This window comes from Pagrus major, chromosome 1, assembly GCF_040436345.1.
Source record: "Pagrus major chromosome 1, Pma_NU_1.0".
NCBI lineage: Eukaryota > Metazoa > Chordata > Actinopteri > Spariformes > Sparidae > Pagrus > Pagrus major.
Window position 1 is genome coordinate 4,204,807 of NC_133215.1, and position 13,298 is coordinate 4,218,104.

At 42.6% G+C, this 13,298-nt stretch overlaps 2 protein-coding genes across 2 annotated transcripts in view; both read left to right on the plus strand.

Moving 5' to 3' along the window:
- The first annotated feature begins 459 nt into the window (after window positions 1-459).
- Window positions 460-13,298, plus strand: part of LOC140992930 (NLR family CARD domain-containing protein 3-like) — a 43,764-nt gene continuing 30,925 nt past the window's right edge. The window contains exon 1 of the mRNA XM_073462771.1: window positions 460-574. Within this exon, the coding sequence (XP_073318872.1) occupies window positions 507-574 (68 nt within the window). The 5' untranslated portion in view covers window positions 460-506. The remainder of the gene's footprint in view (window positions 575-13,298) is intronic.
- On the plus strand, window positions 971-10,846 carry LOC140994214 (protein NLRC3-like). The gene is made up of 2 exons (XM_073463779.1): window positions 971-1,471; window positions 9,039-10,846. Exons 1-2 carry the CDS (start codon window positions 1,195-1,197, stop codon window positions 10,844-10,846), a joined length of 2,085 nt encoding a protein of 694 aa, XP_073319880.1. The 5' UTR covers window positions 971-1,194.

Below are 13,298 nucleotides of genomic sequence, written 5' to 3' on the forward strand. Positions count from 1 at the left end.
GACAGAGCAGAGTCTCCAGTATCCAGCTGTCTGTCTATGAAGAGTGACCGGTCCAAAGGTCCTCCTCCAGACTTCAGTAATGAACCTGGACCATCAGACTCAGAGTAAGACACCTGATACTGACTCATTTATGTGACTTTGTTCTGTTCCCTCTCTCACTGCCGTGCTTTGTTCTGTTGATTTTGTATTTTTGTATTCAAAATTCATGTAAAATGTATTTTCTACCTAAATCTAACAGACTTTTCACGGCTCATGTTCCTCTTACTATCTGTGGCAGCTGTCAGTCTCCTAAAAAGCTGTAATCTGATCTAAGAGGACAAACAGAAACTTTGAAAGCTCCTTTTTATCAACAGTAGCAGTAGTTTGTGTGTTTAGAGCTTCTTAAATGACTTTGTCATCAGAGAATTTCTCAAAGATTCATGAGATATCAATACAAACATGTTGGTGTTTGCAGAGTTCAGTCCAACAGACAGAGAGCAGAGTCTCCAGTATCCAGCTGTCTGTCTATGAAGAGTGACCGGTCCAAAGATCTTCCTATACACTTCAGTAATGAACCTGGACCATCAGACTCAGAGTAAGACACCTGATACTAACTCATTTATGTGACTTTTTTCAGTTCCCTCTCACTAACGTGTTTTGTTCATGTTGTGTTTGTATATTTGAACAACAATGTATTTGCTAACTAACTTTAACAAACCTTTTGGGACTCATGACAGAGAGATCATTCGTCCCATCTTCCTCTTAGTGCTGTCAGTCACGTAAAAAGCTGTAATCTGATCAAAGAGGACAAATAGAAATTGTTAAACTTCTTATTTATGGACAGGAGGAGTTTGCTCCCTCTATGAATTTGTAATTAGACTTTTTAAAAAAAAGTAATCTCACAGTTAAAAGTCACGTCATAGTTAAAGTCATGTCATAGTTAAAGTCATGTCATAGTTAAAAGTCACGTCATAGTTAAAGTCATGTCATAGTTAAAGTCATGTCATCGTGGTCGACCTCAGTTATTGAGAACACTTTTAACTCCAGGTTCAAACTGACTAAACAGAAGAGTTGAAATAACACAAACAGCCATTTTTATTCCAGACTGAAGCTGAATTCATCAGAAAAGTAAAGACAGTTTTACTGTCCTCTGTCAGCTGATCTGAGCTTCAACAGTGTCGACCAAATCTTGATATTTTTAGAAACAATCAACAAATGGTTTCAGTCCTAAAGAAATGTCTTCACAGAGAGAAGAAGAGGAGGCATGTTTCTGTGGAGGAGCAGCCGTCCTGCTGTGTTTCCTGTCAGGACGTCCTGAAGGATCCAGTCTCTACCAGCTGGCGACAGCTTCTGGTCAGGTTCTTCAGACAGCGCATCACATCATACTGGGACCAGTCTGCTTCACCAGGACTCTCCTCCTGTCCCCAGTGTGGAGAAAGATCCAGAACAAGAGCTGGACTGCAGACAGCCAGTCTGACCAGCACTGTACAAAGTAAGACTATATATCTGTCTGCTGATGTCTTCATGTCTGAACACACTACTTGTTGTTTTACAGTTTTTCTCGATTGTTTACACACATTTTCTGAAATCATGCCTCATACTCTCAGAACTCTACACACAAATCAAAACACACACACACACAATGGGCAAACCCCTCAATTCTCCTGCAAAATGAAACTTTACATTCAAAACAATGTTATTTCTTCTCAAAATGGTATTTTGTTTTCAAATGACACACACAAACCATCATATGAATAGACATTTATAAGAACCAGTTAACCACTGATGTGCTCAATGTAAAACACTGATGAATGGAAAACACTTCTTCTCCATTCATTATAATAACTTAGGCCTTTGTTCTTACTACAGACAGTACATACATAAGTGTGTTGTAAAGTATTTGAGAATATTGTTTTTATACTCAGAACCATGGGCGTAGGTTTCTATATAGATGGTCGTGACATGTCACAACCAATGTTCGAGGATTGCAAAATAGTCACTACCAATATTTGTCTGCTGCTGAGCCAGTAGTAACGTTAGTGAGTGGTAGTAGTGAGCATCTTCCAAACTGTGTCCGCTACTTGAAATGGATAAGAGGAAGAAACAGCTGAGAAACAGCGATTAAAAAGTTGAAGTCTCTGGAGGTGGAGGCTGCTAAATGTGCGAAGTTGATGGAGCTTTTTGGTGCCGGGACCAGTGACACCGACCCGCCAGCAGCCACAGGTGCTGCTGCGCCGGGAGACGAGGGAGAAGGACCTGACGATGATGAGCGAGTGGAGGCAGACAGGGTCAGTAACGTCAGCCTGGGGCTGGCTCGGCTAAATGTTTGAGACATGTCCAAAACAAAGTAAAAAACGTTTTTACATTGAATGTGATGGGACCTCACTAACTGCATACTGATGAACACAGCTGCCGCTAATGCTAATGCAGCTGCCGCTAATGCTAACGCAGCTGCCGCTAATGCTAACGCAGCTCCTCAGGGACTGAAGCCGTTATTTTCTAACTTTGACAATCTAACATGTGGCAGCACATCAGCCCAGAGTTAAAGGGCTGTGACTGTTGGTAGTTGTGGTTGATTTTGTTCAAATACGCCGAATTGTGATATTATGGGTTATTATTGTTCAGATGATTTAGCTAAGCTAGCTAACAGATGCTAACGTCAGCGGTCTCTTGTTGCCATAGCAACAGTAAACATTCACGTGGCCTGATGAGCTGTAAACAGAGATACAAAACACAAGTAAACCTGTAGGAAATAATAGATTTAATTTGCAATATTTACCATTGAATTTATTGTAATCTTTCAATTCATTTATTGTTTACTGAGTGATAACTATCTAATTGGTATAATTTGTGTGTAAATGTGTTACTTTTACTGTAGTTTTCAAATGGCTGTGTATAGTGTTAGTGTATAGTCTTGAGCATTTTCAGGTCACAAAGATCTGGCTTTTTTGCATTGGGAAACACTAGTAAAGTGTCCTAATGAAAACACGACAAAGCCATTTGACTACCTTGTTCATAAATGATGGTGTCATGTCAAATGAAGGACTTTTTTTTATGACACACACACTTTCATTGATAGGAATACTTGGTTTTGAGGAATGACCTCTATTTTGAGCATGTGACATGCTTTTGCAGGTTATCAACAAGGTTTTGCAGTTTGTACTAATTGTTTTGAGAAATGCACCAACTGTTGTGCAAATGTAAGTAATGATGTGAGAAAAACTCCACCCCGTCTCTGGTTTTGGGTTCTTCCCGTTAGTCTCGTCCCACCCCTGGTCATAACATAACTTCTGTTGTGATTTGACACTATAATGAACAAAGATTGATTGGTTGATTGCTATAGCTGTCAGTTTTAGTCCTTGAGTTCATAGCTACGTGCTTTATTTGTTAACTGCTATCAAGGAATATGACTCTCCTTTGTAGTATGTGTGAGAAAGGACGCCACGAGATTTGTGGACTTCTTCGTGGTGTCCGCTGATAATATAGTGGGCTGGTCTGGACAGAAAATGCCAGAGCTGAATTTTTGTCCCAGTCCACCCCTGGTAATGTCACTACCAAAGCTGAGACCAAACCTACGCCCTTGCTCAGAACACACAAATACTCGGTAACAAATATATTTTATTTTTCCCACAAAAACAATGTACACAGTGTACATCCCAACCAACACAAAGTTGCACATACAGTGGTCTAAATACAAAACAACAGAAGAATTTACTGTATACAGTTACAGTAAAAAACAACTATGCTGCATCCTCTCTTCTGTTTCGGTCTGGCCACAACACCTCATCCACATCACAAGCAATGTTTTCCCTGGCCAAGCAGCGGGGGAAATATCGCCTAGCGTGGCGAATCCAGCCATGACAAGCATCAACTGCTATATCTCCACATGCGTCTTCCATAGGAGGAGAAGGGGTATACGCGTTTGTGGATTTCAGTCATACACTTTCCTTCTCCAGGCAGAAAAAAATTCCTCAATAGGATTGAGGAATGGAGAATATGGAGGGAGATAAACAACTAAAAAGCGTGGGTGGGCAGTGAACCAGAGCAGCCCGGTGGAAACTTACGTTGTCCCAAATGACAACGTACCTGAGCTGCTCTGGGCCGTCTATCTGATCTGGTGGAATGAATGTGTTGCGTAGGGTGTCCAGGAATGTGATCAGATGGGCAGTGTTGTAGGGGCCAAGGGCAGCATGGTGATGGATGACGCCGTGGTGGGTAATCGCTGCACACATTGTGATGTTCCCTCCGCGCTGGCCAGGGACTTCAACAATGGCACGCTGGCCGATGATATTCCTTCCCCTCCTTCGTCTTTTTGTGCGGTTGAATCCAACCTCATCAATGAAGATGAACTGGTGCTCCACTGCAGCCACCTCCAGCTCAAGGACTCTCTGAGACACACATGATAATATCAGAAATAGACATGGAGTGGTCACTGTTGTGAAGCACAATCATTATGATTACAATACTGAAATATGTATAATTTATACAGTGTTGAGAGTATGCATCAATTGTGGGATTGTATAGGACTCACTTGCACATAGTTATATCGCAATTCTTTGACTCTTTCTGATTTGCGTTCAAATGGCACCCTGTAGACCTGCTTCATCCTCAGATTATTTCTGCGCAAGACACGGTCCAGTGTTGATAAGCTTACCCTGTCAATATTTTGAAATATCTCATTGTTTTCTATTGTTTTTCTTTGTATTTGCCGTAATGTTATGGCCTTATTTTCTAGGACCATGTTCATGATTTCAGTTTCCTGTTCAGGAGACAGAAGACGTTCCCGACCACCTTGTGTTGGTAATCTTTCAGTTCTGCCATACAAATAGTAAAATACTGTAAATACTGTGTAGGAATACAAAGTAGGAATACATTTCCCAAATACTTGAAACATACTTTATTTTTACAGTCCTACAGAACAGTCCACAGGCAATACTGTACTACTGTACTCATTGAGTACTGTATTGATATGCAGTGCTGCAATTTTCTAGTGAGAGTAGATTTCTTACCTATTCTCATTTCGGAAAGTCCGGATGATGGATGCTACAGTGTACCTGCTCAAATGTGGCTGTACTCTTTGCCCAGCCTCCCTCATTGTTAGACCATGGTTGACCACATGGTCAACCAAAGTGGCTCGTATCTCATCAGAGTAGGCCTGCACGATATGAGGAAAATCTGCGATGTGCGATAACACTGTTCAATATTGCGATGACGATATAACTTGCGATAAATAAACAAATATTGAAGTTTGCATATTATTAACTATACAGTTAATAATAGTGTTTCCGCATTAATAGGTACACTGCTAACATAGACCCCAAACATTGAATAGCCAATGTCCACTGAATAAAGAATGAAATAAATTATTTCGAACATGCTTTTATTGAACAAACTGCACATGAATACCCAACCAATTAAGCAGAACATTAATTTAAATAAGACATTATACCTATATGAAATTAAAGTTTAATTTCCCCTGCTCCCTTTAAACTATTTTCTTGCAAACTCAACCAAAACATCTCTTACCATGCAGAGCTGAAATAAATAAAACATCCAGGGGGAAACAACTTAAATAATTAAATAAATATAAATTAAACATGGCACTTTAAATTAACTGTAATGTCTCTCATCACAATCATCAAGGCCCTTGACTCTGCCTGACAAGGTGCAGAGATCTATAGTATGAGGGACAAAACTGAAATAGAGAAGGGCCAGCCCACTAAATCAAGAGAAAATAAAATCAGGAAAAAATATCTACCTGTTAGGGCAAGTTACAACCTTAGTTATTCCCTTAACACAAGTTCTTGGCCAAGAAAACCAGCATGTTAACTTTGTTAGGTTACAGACGTGTACGGTGACATGTTACCACATTCCCAGATGTGCTGATGTGCTCACACAGTACCTGTCATTGTAACATGTTGTAACAGTCAGTTATTTAATGTAGTGGCACTAGGTGGCGCCTCCTTTTGTTTAGTGGGTAATGTAACCTGTACGATGAAGAAGAGCAGGTGTACTTCCGCTCCTCATGAGAAAGGATACCGCTAACAGAGCGAAGACTTCCCTTTTTATTTTGTCTTTATTTTGTGAAGTGTTGGTAGAAGAACCTCGGCCTGTGTTCGTTTGCATGTATGCCTGTAACATTAGTGCCGTAGAGACCTGGCATGGTGCGGTCAGTGTTATGAATAAAAACCGCCACATGTTGCCTGCCATCTCTTGAGTAACCGGAGCAACCGCACTAAAGTGGACCATCACCTTCCCCTTCACCAGCCCACGTTACAACGTCGTCTCTCCTGAATCCAAAATAAGTTCATATAGCAGAAGTGCTGTTTCTTTTCACCACAAGGCCTTCGTCGACCATTTTCATCGCTTTTTTCTCCTCCCTCAGCCATCATAACCTGGCAATCACCACCAAACTGATGCCGATTAATTTTGTCAGGGTAGCTAACGGCTAGCTGGGGCTTCATCTGATTGGCCTTTGTAAACAGGGCTCCGTGTGATAGGCTAAATGTTAGCATGCTCACGGCGCATGTAAACAAAATAATTTTTCTTATTCATCGCGTGTCAGGCAGTCTTTTGCGATGTGTTTATCGCACATGTTCATATCGCGATGACGATGAAAATTCGATTTATCGGGCAGCCCTACATCAGAGATTACGGTCCTTGGCCTTCCACGTCCTCGTCCTCCTCCTCCTCTTACTCTCACTCCTCTGGCTCTGGCTCTGCCTCTATTTCCAATGTTGGCATCCATTGCTCCAAAACAGAAGAGCTCACCTGTTGCCCTTTTATGCTAAAGCTCTGATTGCTGATTGTAAAACTGTGTGACAGGTGTTTGCCCATGTGATGGGCAATTAACTCAAAAATTTTGAATGACGGTGTGTTCCTGGTGAAAACAAGAGATTTTCTTCATGAAAATTGTGCCAAATGCAGAGAATTGTGTGTAGTGTTTTGAAAAAAGTGTGTTTTAGAACTGCAATTTGAGTGTAAAGCAGGAATTGTGCTTGTAGTTTAGCAGAATTGGTTCAGGGGGTTGGTGCATGAGTTACATGTTGTGGTCATTGTGTCTCAAGTACCAGTATTTGTGTGTAAATTGAGAAACTGTAATACATTTGTTATGTCACACATTAACCAATCAGAGAGCTGCTTGTTCTCTGTATGCAGAGATGGAGATGGAGAAGTGTCAGACAGCAGCTTGAGACAAAACAGCACTTTAAACAACAGTCCACATTAGCTTTCCTGCTAACATCTCCTCCTCCTCTAACTTACAAACACACACCTCGTCCTGCAGATCCACTTGTTGAACAAGCCACCGAACAAACATCCAGTGAGGAAAAGTGCACTGCTAACATCTATTTTCAGGCTGCAGCAGATGCTAATTAGCTGCTCAGTGTCAGCACATTAAACAGCTTCAAATGTAACCTGCTTCATTACAATACGTTCATTTAGCCGACGTTTTTATCCAAAGAGACTGAAAATAACTGACTGAACCATGTGGATACAACATGAGTAGATCACATTCATCAATTATGCTAAAATGGTTCAAGAGCTACAACTAGAAGCAATAAGAGATCAAGAGAGAGATTGTTTTTATGGACCAAGGTGCCGTCTGAACAGGAGAGTTTCAGTCTAACGGGAGAGTTTTCAGTCTGAACAGGAGAGTTTCAGTCTGAACAGGAGAGTTTTCAGTCTGAACAGGAGAGTTTCAGTCTGAACAGGAGAGTTTTCAGTCTGAACAGGAGAGTTTCAGTCTGAACAGGAGAGTTTTCAGTCTGAACAGGAGAGTTTTCAGTCTGAACAGGAGAGTTTCAGTCTGAACAGGAGAGTTTCAGTCTGAACAGGAGAGTTTTCAGTCTGAACAGGACAGTTTTCAGTCTGAACAGGAGAGTTTTCAGTCTGAACAGGAGAGTTTCAGTCTAACAGGAGAGTTTTCAGTCTGAAGTTGTGTCGAGTTTCTTCTGTTCTGATGTCACTGGGGAGTTTGTGTCACTATTGTGGATCCAGGACATCAGACAGTCTGGATCTAGTTGAGCAGTAGCTGGTCCTCCCTTGTAGTGAGGGAATAACAAGCAGTCAGCAGCAGCAGAGTGTAGTGGACGGGCTGAGGTGCAGGTGGTGGTCATTTGGTCGGGGCGGCTGTAGCTCAGGAGGTAGAGCGGGTCGTCTAGTAATCGGAAGGTCACTGGTTCGAATCCCGGCTCCCCTCAGCTACATGTCGAAGTGTCCTTGAGCAAGATACTGAACCCCAAATTGCTCCTGATGAGCAGTTGGCGCCTTGCATGGCAGCCTCCACCATCAGTGTATGAATGTGTGTGTGAATGGGTGAATGTGCCAAGTATTGTAAAGCGCTTTGAGCTGTCAGTAGACTGGAAAAGCGCTATAGAAATGCAAGACCATTTACCATTTACAGGGGCCAACCTGAGATGTTGTCCCTCAAGCAAAGGAGTTGAGTTCAAGAAACAGTGCTGTGCATAGAGGTGAGCCCAACTAAATCTAGTTGGTACCGCCCCACCTCCGGCACCAGCACCTGTTCCTTCCCCCATGAGGAGACACTCCCTGTCCTGAGGACCAGTCTGGGATGCCAGGAATCAGCACACCTGCCTTCTTTTGCATGAGACTGGCACACACCCGACCCCAATGCCCGTCCCTGCTGGTAGTCAGCCCACAGGGTGGCGTGTAGTCAAAGGCCAGACACCAGATATTCACAGCGACCTCCCACTCCCAGTTGAGCTCCAGAAAGGTGCCCTGATGTCTCTTTCCTGGTTCAGGTGCTGCAGCACCTTTGTGGCTGATTCATAAAGGCTCTTTGAATCACTGTCAGTCCGGCTCCTCCTCTGGGGCTGATTAGCTTTGCGAGACCCTGCCAGGGGCTAATGCCCCCGACAACAGAGCTCCGAGGATCACAGGGACACACAAACCTCTCCACGACGTTAAGGTGGAGAGAAAGACAAAGAAAACAACAAACATGTTCTTATACTGATGTTTTTAACTTGTAATGAAAAGACCATTGACTGCTGATTGTCACATTGTATTTTTTGTCTCCCACTTTTGTCTCTTTTTTTCAGTGAATGTTGGTCTGCAGGAGGTTTTCCATGAACATAAGATCAGTCTGAGGAGGAGATGTGAACGTGTGACTGAAGGAAGTGATGAAAGAGGAAGTGATGAAACAGGAAGTGGAACCCTCCTCAACAAGATCTACACTGAGCTCTACATCACAGAGGGACAGAGTGAAGAGGTTAATACCCAACATGAGGTGAGGCAGCTGGAGACAGTTTCCAAGAAGAAGACCTTCAGTGAAACTCCAATCAGGTGCTGCGACATCTTTAAAGCCTCACCTGACCAACAGAGACCCATCAGAGTGGTTCTGACCAACGGCGTCGCTGGCGTTGGAAAAACCTTCTCAGTGCTGAAGTTCACTCTGGACTGGGCAGAGGGCTCCGAAAACCAAGATGTCAGTCTGCTGGTTGTGCTCTCGTTCAGGGAGCTGAACCTGATCAGAGATCAGCAGTACAGTCTTCTCAGGCTGCTCCATGTTTTCCATCCAACATTACAGAAGGTGACAGCAGAGAAGCTCGCTGTCTGTAAACTTCTGTTCATCTTTGACGGCCTGGATGAAAGCAGATTTTCACTGGATTTCAAGAACCATGAGGTCGTGTCTGATGTCACACAGGAGTCATCAGTCAGCGTGCTGCTGACAAACCTCATCGAGGGGAAGCTGCTTCCCTCGGCTCTCGTCTGGATAACTTCCCGACCTGCAGCAGCCAATCGGATCCCTCCTTCACGTGTCGACAGGGTAACAGAAGTACGAGGCTTCACTGACGCCCAGAAGGAGGAGTACTTCAGGAGGAGGTTCAGTGATGAAGATCTGTCCAGCAGAGTCATCTCACACATCAAGACCTCCAGGAGCCTCCACATCATGTGTCTGATCCCAGTCTTCTGCTGGATCACTGCTACAGTTCTGGACCACATGTTGACTACAGGCCAGAGAGGAGAGCTGCCCAAGACCCTGACTGACATGTACTCACACTTCCTGCTGGTCCAGACAAAGAGGAAGAAGCAGAAGTACGATGAGGGACGTGAGACGAGTCCACAGGATCTGACGGAGGCTGACAGGGAAGTTCTTCTGAAGCTGGGGAGGCTGGCGTTTGAACATCTGGAGACAGGAAACATCATGTTCTACCAAGAAGACCTGGAGCGGTGTGGTCTTAATGTCACAGAGGCCTCGGTGTACTCAGGAGTTTGTACAGAGATCTTCAGAAGAGAGAGTGTGATCTTCCAGAAAACAGTCTACTGCTTTGTTCATCTGAGCGTTCAGGAGTTTCTGGCTGCAGTCTACATGTTCCACTGTTACACCAACAGCAACACAGAGGTCCTGAAGGACTTCCTGAGAGGACAGAGTCCCTCAACCCTGGAGGACTTCCTGAGGAGAGCCATGCAGATATCCCTCAACAGTAAGAATGGTCACCTGGACCTGTTTGTCCGCTTCCTTCATGGACTCTCTCTGACGTCCAACCAGAGACTCTTAGCAGGTCTGCTGGGTCAGACAGACAACAGGCCAGAAATCATCCAGAGAGCCATCAACAACCTGAAGAAGATGAACATGTCCTGGATCTCTCCTGACAGAAGCATCAACATCTTCCACTGTCTGACGGAGATGAACGACCACTCAGTCCATCAGGAGATCCAAGAGTTCCTGAAGTCAGAGAACAGATCAAAGAAGAAACTCTCTGAGATCCACTGCTCAGCTCTGGCCTACATGCTGCAGATGTCAGAGGAGGTTCTGGATGAGTTGGACACACAGAAATACAACACATCAGAGGAGGGAAAACAGAGACTGATTCCAGCTGTGAGGAACTGTAGAAAGGCTCGGTAAGTCCAGATGTGATGAACATTAAAAATCCTGGTAAAGCTGAAGCCTTCAGTATTAAAGACAAACACTTTACACACATGCGTTATATAAAACCTCAACACGATACATGTTTTCCTCAACAAGTATGAAACCTGCTGATTGAATCAATGATCATCACCAAGCTCGGAGATGAAATGACATGTAGTCGTCTACTTTCCAAAACATTTCCTTCAGCCAGGTGAACTCCACCTGAGACAAATGATCACCCATCAAATGATAATAACTCAATCTTTAGCACTAATTATACTATTGATGCAGTAGAAGAGGCTGAATTAATTTAATGGGAGGTGAAAAGCAGACGGAGCGACAGAATAAAATGCATCAAAGAACAAAATCCACACAAACACATAACTGAGGTAAACACATACGAGTGCAGTTACAACCTACAGTGAATTTACATGAAGCTTCATGAATATAAATCAACTCAAATCTGACACGTTTACATTACAGTCATTTGGACACTTTGTCCTGAACATCAGTTTGGTTCATGTTGCTCAAGGACACTCAGGAGGTTCATTTATTGATTTATTTTCTTGATATAAGACTTTTAAAAGCAGTGACAAAGTGCTGTACACACATTAAACAGCAACACAACGAAAGAGTCACAAGAAAAAGCAAGTTTTACCCGACAATTACAAATATAAATATAAAAACAACAGAATGAATCAAACAAACCAAAATCAAACATGAAGATAAAAACATCCACATCAGGGTTAAAAGCAGCTTTATTCAAGTGTGTTTTGGGGGCTGATATAAAACGGGGCAGCGATTCAGCCCCTCTGATCTCCTCAGGCAGGGAAAGTCTGGGGCCTCGTGGGCAGAAGGAGCTCAAGTTTCAAACTACAAACCTTGTGATCAATGACTGACCAGCTCAGGCCGACCAACTGACCCCCTGTGCTTTGTGATGCAACATGTATGAATCTGTTTTCACAATAAAGTCTCACATTTTATTGTTTTAATGTTCTTTTATCTGTAATCACAGATTTAGTAGATGTGAACTCTCAAAGAGTCACTGTGAAGTCGTGGCCTCAGCTCTGAAGTCCAACCCCTCCCATCTGACAGAACTGGACCTGAGTTACAACGAGCTGCAGGATTCAGGAGTGAAGCTTCTCTGTGCTGGACTGGAGAGTCCAAACTGTCGACTGGAGGTTCTGAGGTCAGTTCATGTGTTTCTGTGTAGATCTATAACATTTAAATCAGAACAGAAGTTTTACATTTCCTTCAGTTCACTTGTTTTCTGGGTTTGTCTGAGCTCAAATCACAACAACTCAGTTTAAAGTTTGACTGCAGATTATATATTTATATCACACACACACACACACACACACACACACACACACACACAGATTTAAATCTCTGAAAAGAAAGTGTTGAATGTTTGAAAAAAGGATGTTGGATGATGTTTAAGTCGCGTTGGACAGAAGACACCTCCTCATGTATTTATCTGCTCTTCATTGGATAACAGTGTCTCTTTATTTCAATGTTAAAGGATTATTACGTACCTTCTTCATGTATTCTTACTGTAGTTAAGTGCAGTTAAAATGAATCACATGACAACTATGTCCCAATGAATTATAATAATATATAATTATTAATAAATATACAATAATAAAATTGTTGTTCTCACATGTTTAAATCCATTTGAATATTTACTTTAAACCGGTTAATACTTTGAAAACATTATTCAAACTGTTTAAATCTTAGTTTGCATGTCATCAGCTCTGAAGGGGATTTGACCACATAGATTCTGTCCTGATTCACACTGAGCATCTTGTTCTGCTTCATATTTAAAACATATCTAATATAACATCAAACATTCAGCACTGTTTTATTCTCCATCAACCTCTTCATCATTGATTTGCACTTTTCCTTCTTGCTTCTGAAAGTAAAAACACAAACGTTGTGTTTTCTTCTGTCAGACAACAACAAACGTGTGTTTGTTCCAAACCTTTCTGATGATATGTGACGTCTGTACTGACTGAAACACTTCAGCTCAGGATGACTTTTATCTGAAAGCTCCTGTTGCTGAGAGAGTTGATCTTTGAGTCTCGTTCCCGACCCGTCAAATACTGACGCTTTGGGACGGCGGCCGACCCGACCTACAATCCCAAAGCGTCAGTATTTGACGAGTTGGAACGAGACTGAAAATTCAACTATCTTAATAACAGGAGCTTTAAATAGCAGAATCAAATGTTCCAGCAGTTTCTGTGGGTTTTTATTTGGCTGCACAACATGAGTTTGTACAGATGGAGCCTCTGGTGGAGCTGCAGAGTTTAAGAGGTGACATCACTACGTCTTTATTGAAGCAGCAGCACGTTGTCATTAATATTAATGAGAGCTCTGTTTCACTTTGTGTGTTTGACAGTGTTGAACCTGCATCCTGTTGGGTTCAGGTGTTTGGAGCTTCATTTTCTAA